This window comes from Marasmius oreades, chromosome 4 (genome assembly GCF_018924745.1).
Source record: "Marasmius oreades isolate 03SP1 chromosome 4, whole genome shotgun sequence".
NCBI lineage: Eukaryota > Fungi > Basidiomycota > Agaricomycetes > Agaricales > Marasmiaceae > Marasmius > Marasmius oreades.
In genome coordinates, this window is record NC_057326.1 from 802,076 (window position 1) to 822,474 (window position 20,399).

Here is a 20,399-nt window from a genome sequence, read left to right on the forward strand (position 1 = left end):
CCCCACGAAGCAACGTGCACATGTCAGCCTACGGCCAGCCTTACTGCTGGCAGCCCAGATCGGTTTGCAATCAGCATAGCTGAAGTATGTGCACCGTCCACAGGGAGTTAGGCGATCAAACTGATCAGAATCAGTCAGAAATGAACTTATAAGAAAAAGAAACAGTAAATTACGAATGTTACAGACCAGCCAGCTTTCAGAATCGATTCAAGGCTCAATTTAGCCTCCCCAAGGTCGAATTGAAGGTCCATGTCTAATCTACGGTGTAAGAATAAATGATATGAGTAGAAAAGAGGCACTTACTTCGAGCTTCCCCGATCCAAGACTCAGGAAAGACATGGGAGGGCGCCGAAGATGTCTACAGTTCATCTACGGACGGGGGAATTTGCTTTTCAGCCGTCTTCTTCTAGCCTTCACCCCTGGAAACTTGTCTGGGTGTTGATTCCATAGGAGTATCGACCGTCATGACCTCAGGATCGGAAGTGAGGGTGGTGGAGCATTTGTGAGCTCGAGACCGGGTCTGATAGCACTGGTGAGAGATCAGACCTACAGAAATAAATGAAGTAGAAAGGAACATACGATAGGAGGGGGAGACCCTGCATCATTGGAAGTCTCGGCAAAAGCGACTTTCTTGACAAAGGTTCGGGCAGCTTTGGCCTTCTTTGATCGTGAAGGGCCAGCCATAGGTGAACTTGGAGCCTAGAACGCGATAAGAAAAATAAATGAGACAATTCTGCAAAAACGTACCTTTTGTTTTTGAACTGGTTCTGAAGGACCAGCAACTGGAAGAGTAGAGGGACCGGCTTCAGACGAACTGAAAGCAGGTTGAACGTTTGCTGTCTGGGGCAAACCCATGGCAACATCCCAGGAGCATGTAGCTACCACAGGAGGGTCCGGAAGTGAGAGTAAAGGAAGCTACAGTGAAAGCTGAGCGTCCAAGAAAGAGAAATGAATAGAAGAACTTACCGTAGACGGAAGAGTTGATCAGGGAGCGTTTGGAAGATAGAATTCTGGGGGCTTGGAATCAAAATCAAACTGCTATGAAAATGATAAGTAAGAAAAATGCAGTTAGAAAGAAGCGCGTACACCGAGGATGGCGAGTAGGTTGGTGAACTCAGATTCCCCATACATCCACTCATCTCCCGGTACTTTCCAGTCATCGGCGAGAAAAGACAGCGTAGCCATAATCTGCAAGGCAGGGGAGATCCATGACTCATCACGAAAACGCACGATTTGTCGGTGGAGGTCGTTCTACAGCGAGATTAGTTGGCCCCAAAAGAACTAAGGATCAAGAAAGACGTACCAGAAAGGAGCTATTCTTGCGAAATTCTGCAAACAGTTGCGGTTCCTCAGTCACTTTTGCAATCAGACGATTGTTGAGATTGCTGATCCAAGTATGAAGATAGTGGAGGTTGGCCTCCAGAGCGTCAAGGATGATAGGGGATGGAACAAACGGCACTGGTGCTGGCGCCTTTCCTTTGCCTTTGTCTTGCTTAGATGGCATTTAATATGATCTACGGTGTTGTGTTAGTACCCAACACCGTAAAAATATATAAGAAAAGAAACGAGCTACGGGCCTCGGAGCAGACTCCGAAGCTTCCGTAGATCGTTCCTGCTCACCTCGAGAACGTGGAGGACAATGAGCAAAGAAGTGAGCGACCATAGAGCAGTGGGAGAAGGAAGGAATGAAAATTTCTGCTAAGTCCAACTGCTACGGTTTTTATAGCCAAATCCAACATATGAACCAGCACATGACCGTAGAACATCGCAGAATGTTGTAGAATATTCCAGATCTACAGAAATTAAAGCCTCAAGGCTGTTGAAATCATCTATGGAATGATGAAGCCATAATTAAGAAATGATGGAAGTAATTAACAACGGAACATTGCATCGTAGGAGTTCTGGCATGGGAAAATCATTTTGATGTCGGAACATTTCCTTTTTGGGAACATTAGCGCTGGTCAGCGTAGAGCTCGAGCTCAAAATTTCTCTAAGTCCGAGACTTGACAGTTGTACGCTAGAGTGTACACCATAGAAAAGATTAAGTAGATCTACGGGCCATTTTGAAGGCTTTTAGTAGAACTACCAAATGATAGAGCCATAGATCAATTCAAACGATAGAAGGTGGTGTTGTACTCAGTCCATAGATGGACTGGAGACAGTCCTCTTTTGTTTGGGGGAGATAAAGAGGAATTACCAGAAACCGAAGCTGAGGACAACGACGACAAAGAAATAAACATAGTGGCAACATATGGAACGCAATCGCAAAGTGGTGAAGGTGAAATTCAACAACGTCAACCATTTTATGATGGATTTGACATACCTTTCAGTCAACCACGATTACGTCCAGCCTGCTGGACTCCCCCTTTGTCGCAAATCAATCAAATAGGTCACAATGACGGCACAGTAAGGACTCTTGAAGAAAGAAATACAATACAGGAACCTCCCAACGACGTAACATTGCAAGATCTACACAATCTGTTGTCTATACGCTCCCTGGTTCATTCAGTGTGGCTGGAAATCATACTTACGGTGAGTGCACTTCTGCTCACTTGGCTTGACCAACGAATGGAGGCCCTTTGCCCGGAACATGAAACAGATAAAAGAGGGTTGAGTTCGACACCTCCGGACTCCCCTCATCATAACTCTGTTTTTTATTCAATGCCCCCTCGTACTCGCTCCCAGACTAAACGTCTTTTTGGAGAGGCTGGTCCTCTCACTTCTCAGCTTCCTGTTAGTCCTCCACAACCGACTCACCCTCCACCACCTATTCCTCAGTCTACCCCTTCACCGAAACTCCCTCCACCTCCTATTGGCTTGGTTGATCCAGGCCCGATCAACAAGACCGTTGCCGCCTTGAGAGAAGTTATGACAAGCACAGCCATTTGTGACATCTGTGAAGATGCCGCACATCGCTACCATCAGACAGGGCTTATTCACACCCGTCCTTTTGTTTTGAGTACGGCGCAAGCCTATCTCATTGTGGCGGTAATGCGACTTAGTTGACTATGCTACAAGGTTCTTTTTGCACTTTAAACAGTGCTACGGAGCGATATTTATCGTATTAAGAACTAGAGTGAGCCCGAATTGCTAGTTAAAGCTAGTGCTGCTAGTAGAATGTGCCATAGGCGCAGCTAGACCAGTTAGAGAGAGCCGTAGATTGTGTCAGAAAACTGTATGACTGTTCGAAACCTGTAGAACACTATGAGCAGAGGACTTAAGCGGTAATTCACCGAGTTCTACTCTCTACATTCTATTATGCACTGGCATATCAAGGGATTGTACTATTAAAAGACTTGTAGTCTTCACAGAACTGTTCGTAGCAGAACTTAACAAAGCCTAAAGACCTTCATACTAGGAGTACCTACTTCTACAGGGGATTTAGTTGACAAGAAATCGGACATAGGACCACGCAGACTAGGAGAAATTTGATATGACCATAGATCGAGTCCTGATCTGAGGAAAAGACAAAAAGACATGATACAGATCCCAGATCACAGATAGAGTATCTAGAAACCAGGCAGGAATGAACAACAGATCTTGGAGTCCATGCTGTTCATGTGCTACAGCAATTCGGAACTCTGGATCCATATGCTGGAACTATTTGGACACACAAAGTCCATAGGATTTGATAATGTCGAAATGCAGGATAAGGTCCATAGGCAGGAAATACCATATGGTACGCCTATGTAGGTCCATTCTACATGCTGAAACAAGAATGAAGAACGGTCCAGAATTGGTCCAAAACATATGATGCAAATATGGAAAAGCTCCGTAGACAAAATTCTGCACATGTAACCGTCCCTAGCATGGATTCATAGCTATGGTACATTATTTTTAGAGATGAAACAAGTAGAGATAGGATTACAAAGCTAGCGTAGAAGTAGTATAAAAGCAGCTCATGTATCCGTAGATAAAAAAGTACTACCCGTGCGTAGGAAAGTCCTGAGTGGGTTGCCCGTGAGTAACTGCTCTTGACACCAATAGAGAGATTTGCCCTGTCTTTGTGCAGTGAAATGATAAGATTTGATTTGAACATATGAGACCGTTGAGGTCAAAACTAGAGAACTATCCGTCCGTAGGCCACCGAGGTCTTGATTACTGTTTCGTGATCCGTCGAGGGTCTTAGCGTTCGTGTCCGCCGAGGACTTAGTTTTTGTGTCTGTCGAGGGCAATAGTCTCCAATCGTTCGAATTAGTCTTACCATAGATGAAATTCATAGCCCCACTTAGTCCACTGGACAATAAACAGAGCCCCTACAAATCCTAGAACCCTGTGGCTGTGGTGTTTTACACTTGCAGTTACACCTTGATTTTATAAGACCTTCATACAATATTGAGACTGTGATCTTGTGCGTAACCTTTGCCAAGCAGTCCACCCTTGCAATCTTTCCTGGTGTGTAGAGTTATTGATAGACTTTACATGGAGGTTTACTAGATTTTGGGTTGATTTGGTGTTGGTGCTACTCTCATCGCTCTGATATTAGGTTGACTCTTGAGTGGTATTCCTCACCCATTAGCGGAACCCACAGCAAATGGTGGGTTTCGTCAGGAGATGGTGTTGTTGAACACCAGTGCTACACCACGAAACAGGGACCGAAATGTTCATGTACTGGTCAATACCATTAGCCACCATTAGCCAATATCAGCCTGACCTTACCTGATCTATATCTGATACTCAAGTTCAAATTTGATCAAAGCCTTCCAGTCTGAGAGTAAGTAATCAGGTTGACCCAACTGATCAGAGGAGTCCAGTCTGATAATGTCAGACCAGACATCATCAGACTGACCGAGATGACCAGATGTGTTACCTATAAAGGATTTTGATCAGCCTGTTCTTGCCAATTAAATTTTGTCCCAAAGTTGTGGTCATCTCAGGTAAAAAATTTTGCATCAGAAACTTCATATTATTTTAGATAAATAATTACCTATAAACAATCCAAAAATTACAAATTACCAGAACAGTACATCAACATAGAAAAGAAAAATAACCAATTGGCTCAAAATGTAAGTTGTAACTTGTCGTTGCCCAGTCAACTCACTGCCGCCGAAACAATAGCCACAAGTACTTATGTTTGAGGTGTTCTAGAGGGAACGTTAGCAAGGTGACGGCACAGTGTGTAGGAACTCTGGCACCGAGTGTCAGTCCAACGAGGGGAAAAGGAGTGAAGTTAAGACTCACAGACTGCGGAGAAAAGGAAATGGCAGTCACCTATTTAACCATCGCACCGTGTTTGGTCATATTTGTTGAGGGACCCACAGAGCTCCACCTCTTTTGGAGCGCTGTTGACTCCACCGCTCGCTTGCATTCCTACCCTGCGTGACAATATGTACATTTTGGGAAATGACGTATGCATGTGCCGAAACACATTCTTTGCAGGAGTCGAAAATTTTTTTCCCCCGGCCTTGCCCCGGCCAATGTTCTAGTCTACAGTGCCATTTACTTCTGAAGGAATTAAAGTAAGCAAAAAGCAGGCTGGGGGTATATTGACAGTAGGCTGCAGAGAATTAGGATGGACTGTGATCAACCTACAATGAACTGTCTTAAGTCTGAATGTAGTTGACTCCGTGATGGCATTCTGACCCTGTCTGATTATAATCTGCACTGCAGCTGACCATACATTGTCAGATATCATCAGACTGGGGCTTGCACTTCAGACACTTATCATGCTCTGATTACATTCTGCTCATCTATGCACAGACTGTTAATAAATGTTCACTCAAATTCAGGTTGGGATTTAATGATCAATATATTATCATGTACTGATCATGTCTCTCAGATTGACAGTACTTGGTCATATATATCAGGAGTGGACCAGAATTGCCCCGGTTTCGTGGTGCTATGTTGTACAACCTCGAGAAGAAAGACAATTCCTTTCAACTTGGGCATGCATATGTTCACTTTTACCCCAATGTCGCACCTCTGCCTATTTCTCCAAAAGCTGTACTCGCCCAACACTTGGTGTACACTTACAAGGAACATCAGCCTACTGACCCAGGAGTTGCCCGAGTGGAGCTAGTGAGTGGCACCCATAGTCTCAAGGCTTCAGACTTCAAGACTGCGGGACCGTTCCAAGTAGACCCTTCGTCCTTGGAGAAGGAGTGCAATGCTATTGTGGCAGAAATGACGGACTCGGATGAGCCGCCAGAATTGATTGATGTGGACGAGGTCAAGATGGACGTTGATGACGCCGAACTTGATACCAGCAAGGCCAACATGGATGTTGCCATACCGGACACCTCTTCCAAGCTACCCATTAGATCACGAACCATACGCCCACCATCCCCTACCTCTTCTATGGTCTCTAACTGCAGTTCTGACACCACCACAGAACTGCAGTATCCTAGTGCTCCAACTCCCCCAGCCTTACCTGCCACTGATCCTTCCAGTCTTCAAGTCAAGCCAGCTAACACCACTGGAATCCCTACGCCATTCTTTGACAGCCGGTTAACACCTAGGACTCAGATCTTACCCAGCGCATTACTCTCTGTTGGCGAGTTGGAACGCCTTATTGAGCATCCCGCTGTTGGCCGTCCGATTTTTATCGAACTTGATCCAATTCCTGAAGTGGATTTCGGCAAACTCATGTCCATTTTCCAAGTCCAGAACCATGCCATTGTCTGTGAACATCCTAGGGAGAGTCATGGAAGGCTTCAGCAGGCGTATCGTGCACTTTTCGACGAATTTCAGTATCAGATGATTGAAGAAAAAGCCGAACACTTCTACAATGCTGGCAAAACACCCAGTGAGGCCAACTGTCAGGCAGTAGCCAAGCATTTCGAAAATTTGGAGGTGTGTCGACAGTTGACAAACAGGTTCCAGTTCAGACAGTTCATGTCCCATACCATACCGTCGCAACCATTGATGGAACAAGAGGAGTTTAGCTGAGAAAGTTGGCTGGAGGAGAACGAGTTTGGAGCCATATCTGTAGGGGAAGCAGGAAGGTGGAAGTACCAAAAGCTGTTTGCTCTTAGCCTTGACCATCAGCTTTATCAGGCCATGCGCTTCACCACGGAGTATTTCCTGCTCCGAAAGGTGGACCACTTGTTCCGTGCCCGTTATTTTGCATACGTCACTTACCCCAATGCTCTCGAACGTTACCAACACTTCCATGATAACCGATTTTTGAACGCCGAGCAACGCCATTGGTTGATTACTGCCTGGGAGATTTTTATTCACTTACAGGATGTCAAAATATCGGCATTGGTACAGTTTTCACTCCGTATGAAGTACCAAGACTCGGAGGCCTTGGACACCTTGCACCAGAAAGGTTTGATGCCCAAATTCCCGACCATTTTACCTGGTATAGTCTCTAGGACCTGGAATGAGACTCTCATGCCAGGATGATGTTGGAACATTCAACGCCCATGTCGCTTTACCTGCCTCTACTCTGAAACTCGACCATTCCTCACCCAACCCTAGAGTCCCTTTCTGATTGCCCCAAACTCTGGCCCCACTACTTAACCCACCTTCTGACATTTTTTCTGCACCTAACCCATCCTCTAAAGCTGCTGTTCTTTAAATCTACCTCAAGAATCACACCCGCCACTGTCCAAATTTTTTTTAGGTTGCTGGTCAACCAGAACAATTTATTCATCACTGTAGCCCAAGGTTTGTGTTAAATTGTTCCCCGTGATTCTCGTTCTCATGGAAGACAACCCCAGCTTTTTGTACCGTTTTTCATTCAGCATTCCACATGACCAAGTGTCGTCCAAGCCCAACAGTGCTAGCCACTGGAACATCCCATGCTGGTCAGGGACCCCCACCACAGTATTTTCCTCCACATCCCCACACTCACAACTCTGGTGTCCACATACGCTTGTGTATGCCTTCACCTATCTCTCGTTATCCACGTTCTACTCCCAGACAATCCGAGCTGAACCACCTTCCTCCCTCATCAACTCATCACCCTCCACTAGCTCCACCCTCCTTGGCTCATCCACCGGGGCGGAACATTCATTCTCGTCACTATCCGCCTCACACTTACCAGCAGGTACACTCTTGGACCTTGCCAAGTGCGACAACTCGAGCGTCTTCTACTCGTTACTATCGGGAACACCCTCCACCAGTGGTGAACCTGGAACGACCACCTGTACCCCTATTTATCGACACCCCTCCCCTTTTCGTGCGGAATTTCTGAACATTACCCTGGAAGAGCATGTACGGCGAAGTGTGACATGTACGTATATCCCTTGTCCTGGGGGAACATTTCTGTTACAAGATCCCATCCCTATTTATCCTACTCCAATGGTGCATGTCACTGCTACTCACCTGCCTACCAGACCTCGAACAGTTCGAAATTATCGTCAACAACCCCAGCCCAATGCTACCTGTTTTCATCGTCATGGTATTGCCAATGCCCAGGAGACCTTTGTATACCACTATACTCAACATTGGCGATTGGTGGTGATGGAACGCGTGGCAATGTGTGCCCGAGAGTTCGAGATACTGATAGAACAGCAAAGGCGAGAATTTCAGACTTGGTTGGCCCATGCTCAAATGTTACTCCATTATCCATCACCCCATTCTTCCTTGAACTAACCACGTTCCTTACCAACTGCACTATCTTTAGGAATAGCCAACTATTACAGTCCTTTACCCATACTGTCATTACTATTTGTGTTGCTGTCTTAGGCTTATCATCAGGAATGATATTATTCGTTGCATATTTTGTGGTGAATGGAAAAGAAATGAAGGAAGAAAGAATTGAGAGAGGTGTACTGAGAGGGCCTTCCTGTCTTTACATTGGAATTCCACAAAGGAAAAGCGCACTTAGATGAGTTTGCACTAACCCTGGAATTTTGGACTTGGAGAAAACCGAAAATTTGGGCAAAGTTTGGGGAATCCCGACTCAATTGCTGATACTGTTGACCAAGAAAACGGAGAAAATTCCTCCTGACTGTACAATCAAGCTAAACTGGGTTAACAGGAACCATGTAGTAGAAGGATTACCTGAAGACATTCTTAAAGTTGAGGGATTTACATTAGAGGAAGATGATGAATATGTGGTCTTCCCTACTACTCTTGACAATGAACTCCAAACCACCCCATCCTCCATCTCCTACATTGCATACAAACGTGTGGCTCAAAAGGCCAGACCAGTTTCCACTTTCATGCCACCGGAAAGTCGTGTACGGTGTACAATTCCAGAGGACCCTCTGAATTCCTTACCACCATTACCCTATGATCCCCCAGAATTTCAGCCTACTCCAAGGCTTGACTATGAACGGCTCAAGATATTGGACTTAAACTCAACTGGATTTCTGTTACCAGACAAAGAAAGGTTATTCCAACATGTAGTATCCCTTAATCAAGAGGCATTGGCATTTGAGGACATAGAACGGGGAACTCTCAAGGACTCGTATTTCTCTCCATATGTCATTCCAACTATTCCACACCAACCTTGGCAGTATCGCAATATTCCTATACCTCCAGGAATTCAGGACAAGGTGAATGAGGTGTTGAAACTCAAGATCGATGCTGGAGTATACGAACCCAGCGTATCATCTTACAGATCCATGTGGTTTTGCGTCCTTAAGAAGAATGGAAAATTACAAATAGTCCACAATCTCCAGCCTTTGAACAAAGTGACTGTACGGGACGCAGGAATGTTACCAATCCTTGATGACTTTATCAAAGGCTTTGTGGGAAGACAATGTTATTCGGTGTTTGATCTGTTCTGGGGATTTGATGCCCAGAAAATAGATGAATCTAGCAGAGAACTCACTGCTTTTATGACTCCCATGGGACTACTCCAAATCACCTCCCTTCCCACTGGATTTACCAACTCTCCTGCCAAGTTTCAAAAGTGTATGGCCTTTGTTTTGCAAGAAGATCTTCCTGAAGTGGCCAATATTTTTATTGATGACTTGGCTATCAAAGGACCAAAGAGTCAATATTTGGACAGCCAGGGAGAACCAGAGTGCTTAGCAGAGAATCCAGGAATACGGCATTTTATTTGGGAACATGCCAATAATGTACACCGTATCATGCACCGAGTCAAATGTGCTGGAGCTACATTCTCTGGTCACAAGGCTCAGGTGTGCAGACCTGAAGCCCTGATCTTGGGACAAAGATGCAACAATCAAGGATGAATTCCTGACCAGGGACAAGCAGATAAAATATTGAGTTGGCCCATTCTGGAGGATTCCAAGCACGTTCGCCAATTCTTAGAATTATGTGGATCAGTAAGGATCTGGATAAGAGACTATTCCATGATCATCAGGCCTCTCACTAAATTGTATCACAGGGATGTACTGTTCCAATGGGGAGAAAATCAGCAGAAAGCCTTTGACCAGATTAAGAAGGCCATATCATCCACTCCTGCAATGAAACCTATTGACTATGACTGCGACCGAACCATAATTCTATCAGTGGACTCCAGTAAAGAAGGTACAGGAATGATTTTATCCCAATTGGATGAACAAGGAAGAAAGATTCCAGCACGCTATGGATCCATTCCCATGAGCGAAAGTGAATCCCACTATTCACAACCCAAGTTGGAGTTGTTTGGATTATACAGAGCCCTTCAACATTGGAGAATTTATTTAGTAGGAGTGAAAAACCTCAGGGTAGAAGTGGAGGCCAAGTATATTCACAGAATGATTAAGGAACCCAATTTACAACCTAATGCAGCAATCAATTGTTGGATTCAGGGCATCCTTTTGTTTGACTTTGAACTGGTTCATGTTCCAGCCACTAGATTTAAAGGACCTGATGCCCTTTCAAGAAGACCTTTAGCTGAAGGAGAGACTGCCATTAGCGATGATGACACATGGTTGGACAGAGTGGCTTTATTCAACTGGAGTTCAGAAGAGAGTCCTTCTCACACCATAAAACATCGCGTTTTGTATCATGCACTCGAACTTCCCTCAGTGGTATTGCTTTCCAGGGAAACACAGGAAAAATGGCTGCAGCAAGTACATCATTTCCTGCAGACTCTTGAGACACCTTACTTTCCCATAGTGGCAGATAAGAAGAGGTTTCTTAAACGAGCTCGCCGATATCACATGCATGGAGATTGTCTTTTCTATCGTGATAAACATGGCCAACCTCAACTAGTCATCACAGACCCTGAAAAGTGCCTTAAAATTCTTACTTTGGCACATGATCATTTAGGGCACAAGGGAGTGCAGGCAGTTTATGATTTACTCCGCGGTCGATTTTATTGGCCACATTTACGAAACGATGTGGAACATCATATCAAATCTTGTCATGAATGCCAAATTAGAAGTCTCAAGAGATTTGAAAAGCCTCCTACAGTGTCAATTCCAGTTGCTTTGTTTGGAAAGATTTACATTGATGTGATGTATATGCCACCAGCAGGAGGATATCAGTATATTGCAGCTGCCAGGGATGATCTTTCAGGTGTTTGTGAAGCCCGAGCTCTAACCAGTATTGACTCAGAGAGTCTGGCAAGATTCTTTTGGGAACAAATTTACTGCAGATATGGAACTCCCCACCAAGTGGTGACCAACAATGGATCAGAAGTCAAAGGGGCATTTGATAGTCTCATGAAGCGCTTAGGAGTGCCACAAGTCCGGATTTCACCCTACAACAAACACGCAAATGGAGTAGTTGAGCGTGGTCATTTTATGTTGAGAGAAGCGCTACTCAAGGCATGCGAGACCCGGTTATCACAATGGCCCAAGCGACTTCCTGAAGCAGTGTTTGCAGATCAGATCACAATTCACCGATCTACAGGTTTTTCTCCATATCATCTGCTCCATGCTATGGAACCTTTACTTCTGTTTGATCTATTCGAGGCCACATTTCTGGTTGAAGGATTTTATGTTGGTATGACAATGGAGGACCTTCTTATGTTAAGGATGAGACAACTCCACCGACACTCACAGGATATTGCTAAAGCAGCTGAAGTTCTCAAAGCCAGTAGGTTCTCTTCCAAATCGCACTTTGAAAAACAGTTTGCAAAAAGGCTCATTTCTAAGGAATATCATTCTGGCAAGTTAGTGTTAGTACGCAATTCAGAGGCTGATCAAAACATTGGAACAAAGGAACAACCCCGCTATCTTGGGCCTTTTGAAGTCATTCGCTGGACCCGAGGAGAAGCCTATAAACTCAGGGAATTAGATGGGGCTGAATTGGCTGTTTTCGTGGCCACCTACAGACTAATGCCATACATTCAACGCAACCATTGGTTCATGAAGCCAGGGTGGCTAGGGGAACATGAAAATTGAGAAAACAAGCACCAACTATTCCCAGGCCACTGCCGTAAATTCCCAACAGATTCATCAACCTTATTTTTCCTAGTCATAGCAACTCCATAATGGACTACCATCTACCATTAAATCCCATTAAAAACAATGTCTCTCTTTTACGTTCCCTCACTCCTTTCCTTTTCTCCCCCTTCCTTTTTCTTCCTATAAATCCTTTTCTTTCTCAGCTTGAATATCCATCGAACCATGGAACCATCGATCTCAGTCAAGTGCATGTAGAGTGTACTGGTCAGGAGTTTCACGAGTTGTTGGAAAAGGTTGTGCATTATACCAAGAACCACACCATGGCTCATTGGTACAATCCAAGTGACTTGCAGCAGCTACCTCCAAGTAAACCCAGGCACCCTTCATCCAGATTCTCTGCATCTGTCATTCATTCACAAACGATGATGTCCCGAGTACTCCAGAAATTCCATGTTCCCACCACCCAATACCACACTCCCATCCTGTTGCTGGGAAGCAGAGCTCTCCAACTTTCATCCTCCAGCTCTGAAGGATGTCCCAGTGTATTATACCAGGGAAAGCATACCAGCCCAATCAGTCACCTTCGGAGCAGCCATTTTGGGGCCTGCAGGAGAATTTGATTGTGCAATTCTTATCCATCCAGTGTACAAATGGGTCCATGATGTGTTTGTCCTTGTGCAGACTGACCTTTCTTGCCGAGTGGTGTACATTCGTCTCCAGTCTCATATGCTTGTTCCCCGATGGCCTTCCATCTTCTCTGCACATTCCCAGTTCCTGTCCCAGATCACTCCCGTCATCACTGGACCTTGTAACACTACAACCCAGGCAGTAATGGAGGTGGTAGGATTTCAATATGGCACGCCAATTGCTTTTAACCTGAACCAGCGAAGGGATGTTGATGAAGTCACCGAAGAACCCGCATTCCTGGAACCCCATGACATCCCAGCTCTCAAAAGCATGAACGACTTGGGAGATTGGCTTATTGATCATTCCACCTCCCCCCACCCAGTAACATTTCCATTAACCGATGACTCCGACAGTGGAGAGCTGGTTTTCGCTTCAGCAGTAGAGCTCTCCCCCTTCCAGAATCGTCTAGAATGTATTGGACGCTATCCACAATTTGATTTTACTCTTTCATCCAGAAGTACCAATCAGACAGAAATGCTCACCGTCTGGGAATTCCTGGCAGAGATCAATACCACTGACAACCCTAGACCACCTACATCTCCATCAGTCAATCGCAGTTCTCCTTCCAATTCCCTTCCGGGCAAAGAAGATGACCTTCGGAAAGAGAAGAGCGATAACAACTGCGGTAGAGGGGTGATTTCTAAACTGACCAAGGTGGTGTCAGACAAGGTTTCCGAGAGACAACAGAGAAGAGGAAGAGTAGAAGGGAGTGGTGGTGCATTCCTGAAGCAAAATTCTCACAGCAATGGCTCCCATGCAACAGATACAGACGAAGATGGCAAGCACCCTTTTCTGGACTGATCATCATACTCAACTTCACGCCAGTCATGTGGTTAGGAACATTTCCATGTCAGTTCGCTTTATTCTCGGAAGAATGCTGTGGGGAATTCACTGTGAGCGACGAGGACGTGCGCTAAATTGTTCCCTGCGGATGTCAGGCCTGACTTTATTACCCCATTGAATTCCCCTTTTAATTTCTTCCTCTTATACACTCATATTTTGGACCCATACTCATGGACCCATACTTCCTTTACAGTATCGTTACTATCCGCATAGCCTTCTTTTATACATACTTACTAAGTTTGGGAGGGTTTTCACGTATCCATTTGGTTGTTTGGCATGGACCATAGTTCCAGTTTATAGTAATAAGTACAAACAAAGGCTTCCAGTAGTATATAAACAGGGGTGTTCCCCACAAAATACAGTTCATTCTCGTCCCTACTTCTCATCTCTCAGTCTTGGCCACCTTGGTTCAGTATAACCAAGAAGAATTGCACCCTCATCGCTGTCAGGAGTGTTCTCAAGAGTAGAACAGCTGCCTACACTTTGACTGGTGAGTTCGTCGTTGCCATCTGTGTTGCTGATTAGTCTTTCTTTAGGTTTCCTTAGGCTTGCTCATTGATCAGACCAGCGCTGATCATCATCTGTCCTCTCTTATCATCATTCACTGTTGGGTATAGTCACACCTACGCCTCCAGACCTCACACCCTTACATCCGGTCATTGTAGCTCATTTCCACGGGGTTACTTTTATCGCTTGTCGTCAGACTTAAGCGGAAGTTGCTAGCTTTCTACTTTAATGTTTTCATCTTGGAAAATGATGATATTTCGGGTAAAGTACATAAAATCATAGCCAACAAGGTCATTTCCTGGGTACAGGACACAGATTTCTTCCCAGTACTAGGTATATATTTTCCCTATGATAATACAAGCCGAATGCACTATTTTGGAGCGATACTGCCCATGTATAGATGTGGAGGAAAGCATTCAAAACGAGATCGACTGAGGCATGATAAAACCGCAATCAGTCGGAGTTACAACTCAGTGCCGACCGCTGCCAAACGATGTCCCGTCGCGTGTCCTATCGTACCTGGCCGTGGAGTTAGCTATTCGGCCGCTCTTCGCCAACGTGACATTGCGTGACTGATATTTTCAAACACCTACCTTTTCAGAGCCCTCTCTCCGGCACCTCTCTCCCTCCCTGTCCACTCAATAAAATCACTATAAATTCTGGATTTAGCTATTACAGATAGTACTCAACTGCTGTACCAGAGCTGAGAGGGGAATAATTATAGGAAGTATGAGTCCGATGCTCATCTTTAAACTCAGGCACAATGATAGTACCTCTTTTGTGCACAAATGATCGCTACATTGGCCACAATAACTAACATATTTTACTACAAAATCATAATCCTGGTTAGGTTAACTTCCATCAATTTTCATTGTTCGAGTCACATTTTAGACAACACAATTGCCACATGACAACAAAATGCGACTAACTTTGCTTTTAACCTCAAAGTAATTTCTGCATATGCCCTGAATTGATATTCCGGGCCACCATGTCACAACCCCATATCAACCGCATCAAAAAGCACTGCCTCTTCGCTGCTCTAAATCCTGAATGACCTTCATTTAAGGCCCGTCATCTCGAGTTTGGCGATTCACCTTTTTCGAAAATGGGTGTTTTCGACACGTACTGTTGCTTTTGGTGAGCTCTGGGGTATTGTACGGGTCCAGATAAACGAACTCTAACCCTCTTTCAGCGCTGGGCCGCTGGAAAATGGTCGACAATCCTGGATTTATTTTTTACAAGAAGGTGTAAAAGAATGGCCTCCAAAAGACGGTGAATGGCATAATCCTCCTGATTACCCTGTACCCCAAAAGCCGATAGAAGAGATTGTTACTATCGATGAAGAAGATGGGAAGACATGGAACGACTGGGTCGTTGTTTCACCAGTTTGGGCTAAACAGGACTGGGTTTCACCACCATGGTGAGTTTATCGTGATATCAGGGCACGATCGTTTGGGACTGACGCTTTTTCTTAGCTGCGGAGATAGCTATGGAAGTGTCGAGATCAACGGTGATACCGATTGGAACGCAAACGACGAACGGTTCCTCAGGATACATCGCATCTGTCTTTCATTCCTTTGTCGTCGCTTGTCGATTTCACCTCAAGCTCTTTGGGAATCGCTCTACATTCCTGGTGCGGACTACTTGAAATACGGCGAGTCGGGGGATGGGTTGCTGTACTGTGTCAAGTATCATGACATGGAGGATCGGAATAGGCAGAATTTCGGTTATGCTGTTGAGCGACAGACACCTCAGAAGTATGATCCAGAAAATGTTGACCGCTGGTACGATCCGGAAACTATGAACGACACAGCATGGATTCTGTCTCGACCGAGCGTACTTCCTCTCCCGAAGGCCCTGGAGGTCTCTCCTGTCATCCAGCCTCCAGCATCCGAGGCACGGCGAGTCTTCGATGTACCAGAACTCCTTGACGCCATCTTGACCGAGGTCATATCCATCCCGGAAGACGTCATAGTCAACGAACTTAAAGACGGCGGTTCCGTATTTGACTACCCATCCGTTCTCGAGGCAACTAGGTCGTTACTTTCTCTCGCCCAAGTTGACCGTTGGTTCTACCGTGCTATCGTTCGTGATAGACAGGGCCTATTCTTACGACTTGCGTCCAGTTTTGGATGGATGCTTCCTTGCATACCGGCGGATTGGTCAAATTGGCCCAATGAGCTAACACCGCTGTCACTCACTCTGACACAGTCCGTTGATTGGAGGTATTACCTTCTCACTTGTCTTCGGAAAGAAGACCTGCATGTTCGGAATAGGTTTAGGTTCCATAGGATGACTGTTCAGTTTGCGCGTGGCCGTGCGAAGAAAAACAGTGACGGAGAAACGATATGGCGCTGGAATGTTGGCCAGCTTGGGTTTACCTCCAGTTCGGAACGACCAGAGCCAAAAACTTGGGAGGAACCTTGTTGAAATACTGCAATCGTACTCGTCGCTGGTGGCTACGTTTAACTGTTTCATCTTACTACCAATTACAATTGATAAATGTTTTGAAATTCTCACCAAGGTACAAGCTATGATTAGCTCGGCGGCGTCCTCGGCGTCTTGCCTCCATTCTACTTACTATGTTACCCCCGAGGAGCTGCTGTGGCGACCACTCTCGAATAAGTGTTTGTGTCGCAGTCCGAGCGAGGCGTCGTGTAAACATAGGAGAGCGGCGCCCGCTGTCGAAACTTCACACTCTCTCACACCTTGTCTGTGAGTGTTGAAACCATCACAACATATCTGCTTTAGCTGTCTCAAATGCAGGTGATTATCATATATCCGTTTGATAAAGTTCGTGTTTGGGATTCAACCAGTTGAAAACAGCAGCAACAGCTGTTACACTATCTTTGCGCCCAGCAGGAATCTTTGTTGGCCATGGTCACTTACCCATGGTTTTTCCTTCGATCCATCGCGCCCGTCTTTCCTATTATACGAGGAGTCATACTGCATTGTTTCCTTGAATTAGGTGTCAGGAAAGCACTGCAAGCGAGTAGGCTCCGACTCGAGGCGCACTGGGAAGGTGTTCTGCTCAAGCCTTCTTTCCTCCGAGGGTAGTCTCCACGTCCTTGACTTCCGGTAGTGTTGAATATAGCCAAGTCACCACGACGATGGACGTGCTTCGGGTGCCTTCCTTCCGTTCACCGCGCAACTCAACTGCGGAGGAGTACTGTGGCCGGGTGTCCGTTCTCACCGATGCTGGGGTTGGAATCGGAGGCAGTCCAGTGTTGAGACACACACATGTCATGGTTGTGAGTCGTTTTCAGCCGGTCTTAGTCCCTGCGCCACGACACCCAGATGATATTTCGCTCGCAACGAGGATCCCACGTCGGTGGTAACCGTCGTGAGCGGCGAAGATTGCGGGAACGGTAGGGCGTCACTACTAACTGTGTATTCGTAACCAGAGTCTTCAATGGGAAAATGTTTCTCTTGATGCGTTAATGCACCGAGGTTCTCGAAAAATCTTTTCTCGTACGTTTCGTTGGGTGAGCATTGGTGCACTGCTCCCGGAGTCGGCCCCGAGCCAAATACAATATCGAATTGAAGCCGCTACTACTTTGTTTACCATGTTCGGAACAATATGTCATACAGCTTATGCTGCGATGATACTTAAAGACTACCTTGTTAATGTTTGCGAGGGCGTACTAGGCACAGCCGTATCGCGTCAATGAATCAAGTAAGGTGTTCAAGGGCGATGCGCTTACTTTTTGGGAGCCCGATCAATAGATCTTCTTGTTATGTGGGTATATTATACCTCGATGTAAACGACTTGTCGTCAAAGAAAAGACCTGCAGCCAGGAACCTTCAAAAGACCATCGGCCAAAAACGACCCTCGGTGGCGAAAACATTTGAAACGACCTATCACGTGGCACTGGCAGTGCTGACAAACAATCATTCACACGTTTTACCTTCTCGCCCCCAACCACTACCCCCCACTCCGTTCCCAGCTTATATCCACTCTTCGTCTTCAAAATGGCCAGCAAAGCTGCTCAGAAACGTGTATGTACGACATCATCGTGTACTATGGTTGCTTTACTGACATCAATCTATCACGCAGCTCACGAAGGAATATGTCGCGATGCAAAGGGAGCCACCCCCATTTGTGTATGCTGTACCAGACGAGAAGAATATCCTAACATGTGCGATATCTTATGTGTTGTTGCTCGAGCCGTTCGTTTATCAGTTGTTAAACAGGGAACTATATCATAGTAAGTTCTCGGTTGCACCTATATTCACCGACGATGCTGACTTAGGCGCCTTTAGAGGGGTCCATTGGATTCGCCTTTCGCTAGTGGAGAATATCATGGAGTGTTGTTATTCCCTTCAGAGTATCCTTTCAAGCCGCCCGGTATCAAGGTGCGTAAACTGTCATGTCTTGGTGTCGTACAGTGGCTTATGTTGGACCCTCACCTAGATGTTCACACCCTCTGGACGATTTCACCCCGATAAGAAGATATGCTTCTCAATGTCAGACTTTCATCCGGGGACTGTGGGTTACAGACACTCTTTTTGAAGTTACCGCTAATGCCAATTTTCGTACAGTGGAATCCAGCATGGAGTGTTGCTACAATGTGAGTGTTCACGTTAGATCCTTGTTTCGTCGAAACCTGATCATCTTTTTCGATTAGATTGACTGGCCTTCTCTCCTTCATGCTATCAGATGAAATGACTACGGGATCTGTATCAGCCAGTGAATCACAGAGACGTATATATGCAGCGCGCAGCCATGCATGGAATTTAGGACAAGCACGGTTTAAAGAAGCCTTCCCTGAGGTACGTTTTTATATTAATGCCACATTTATCCCGATCTCGTCGTACCGCTACCCCACATTGATTTGAATGTTCCCATCATAACTCACGTCTACACTTATATAGTACTGCACGACGCTCGTCAAGGATCTTCCAAATATGGGCGAATCTGTCAAAAGCTCGACATCTTCAATGCTATCACCGCCAACGTTTTTTTCACCCCCTAATCCTCAGGCCTCCTCAACCACGATATCCACGCCTGCAACGATACCCCTCCCTGCAATTATTCCCAACAGTGTCATCGGCCCTTCAGATGGCAAGGGAGAAGACCATCTACATGGCTCTACTGGAATTGCCGCTTCATTGGGACATATGTGGGAGAAATGGAAGTGGGGCATCTTGATTGTGCTGGCTGTAGTAGTTTCGAGAATCTCGACTGCAAGAGCATGAGCGGGCGAGCTCCGACAACACTTGTAACATGTTTATATTTTTTTTCCCTCTGGGATAGGCTCATGAATCTGGCCGACGTTTAGTGATATCTCTCTCTCTTAGGTATACTACCGAGTTTTTTTCTTCCTTTCTTTTCTACATGTACGGTTACAATTCCGTTCTCTCTAGCCCAAGTTTTGGACGTTACACTCGTTACATAAATGACCCCATTCACCCATTTCATGTTTTCCAACCTTACAATCTGTGAAATAAATAATTGGATGTGTAGTTTGTGTATAGTCTAAGTATCAATGACTGATTTGATGTGTTCGTAAAGGCAAAGCCTTGCGGCCTTTTAAGTTTTTGTAACTAAATTTCAACTAGATCATCAATACATCATCAGTTGAGCTCTGTTCGACGCTATTAGTTGGACTGCCCTTGATCCAATTCCGTCAAAGGTGAAGAAAAAGGGGAGTCGATATCACCGTCACGTTCGGCATAATGATACAGTCCGAACGGCGAAATCCCTCCATCAGCCATCATGCAGCCATCAGTACCAGTGTTTCTTTCGTCCTTCAAGGTCGCAGTCCTGAATACCCGTATGGTAAATCACCCGGTATCCATTGGGTCCGCAGGGGATGTAAATCCATCCAAGTATCTATCAGTCCTTTATCGGGGACGATCTTAATCCGCTAGTTCAAAGAACATCTTTACGAACAGCCTTAAGGTATGTATTCCTCGTGTACTGGTTGATTCCGCAAGCTGAAGAATCAAGATAGAAGCTCAATAGAAGCTGATAGAATATTATGGATGTTTTCCGCCTTGACTTCGGTATTGTGGGACTCGGAGGTACAATAATCTGAATCTGAATCAAGGATGATGTTAATGTACCTTGTCGGAGTGCCAGTGCAACAACGATGAGTGCGTACCTAGAACTCCTCGTCGACAATTCTCCCACACACCACAATTCCAGAATCCAGTTCA

At 45.5% G+C, this 20,399-nt stretch overlaps 3 protein-coding genes across 3 annotated transcripts; all 3 read left to right on the top strand.

The window, feature by feature from the left end:
* Positions 1-5,841: 5,841 nt before the first annotated feature.
* Positions 5,842-6,888, top strand: E1B28_007041 (uncharacterized protein; the record flags this gene model as incomplete). Its single annotated transcript, XM_043151749.1, has 1 exon — positions 5,842-6,888. The coding sequence occupies one exon, from the start codon at positions 5,842-5,844 to the stop codon at positions 6,886-6,888; it is 1,047 nt and encodes a 348-aa protein (XP_043009829.1).
* An 8,294-nt stretch (positions 6,889-15,182) lies between these two features.
* Positions 15,183-16,848, top strand: E1B28_007042 (uncharacterized protein). Its single transcript, XM_043151750.1, has 3 exons — positions 15,183-15,374; positions 15,430-15,657; positions 15,713-16,848. The coding sequence occupies exons 1-3, from the start codon at positions 15,343-15,345 to the stop codon at positions 16,665-16,667; spliced, it is 1,215 nt and encodes a 404-aa protein (XP_043009830.1). The 5' UTR covers positions 15,183-15,342; the 3' UTR covers positions 16,668-16,848.
* Positions 16,849-18,043: 1,195 nt separating this feature from the next.
* Positions 18,044-19,750, top strand: E1B28_007043 (uncharacterized protein). The gene is made up of 8 exons (XM_043151751.1): positions 18,044-18,236; positions 18,295-18,376; positions 18,432-18,445; positions 18,501-18,593; positions 18,652-18,726; positions 18,780-18,808; positions 18,866-19,010; positions 19,113-19,750. Exons 1-8 carry the CDS (start codon positions 18,210-18,212, stop codon positions 19,434-19,436), a joined length of 789 nt encoding a protein of 262 aa, XP_043009831.1. The 5' UTR covers positions 18,044-18,209; the 3' UTR covers positions 19,437-19,750.
* The last annotated feature ends 649 nt before the right edge of the window (positions 19,751-20,399 follow it).

Excerpts from the sequence above, each read along its gene's own strand:
- E1B28_007042 (XM_043151750.1), top strand. The coding sequence starts at position 15,343 with ATGGGTGTTTTCGACACGTACTGTTGCTTTTG. Across the intron at positions 15,375-15,429 it reads GACACGTACTGTTGCTTTTG|CGCTGGGCCGCTGGAAAATG; the intron begins GTGAGCTCTGGG and ends ACCCTCTTTCAG. Across the intron at positions 15,658-15,712 it reads GACTGGGTTTCACCACCATG|CTGCGGAGATAGCTATGGAA; the intron begins GTGAGTTTATCG and ends GCTTTTTCTTAG.
- E1B28_007043 (XM_043151751.1), top strand. The coding sequence starts at position 18,210 with ATGGCCAGCAAAGCTGCTCAGAAACGT. Across the intron at positions 18,727-18,779 it reads CAGACTTTCATCCGGGGACT|TGGAATCCAGCATGGAGTGT; the intron begins GTGGGTTACAGA and ends ATTTTCGTACAG. Across the intron at positions 18,809-18,865 it reads GCATGGAGTGTTGCTACAAT|ATTGACTGGCCTTCTCTCCT; the intron begins GTGAGTGTTCAC and ends TTTTTCGATTAG.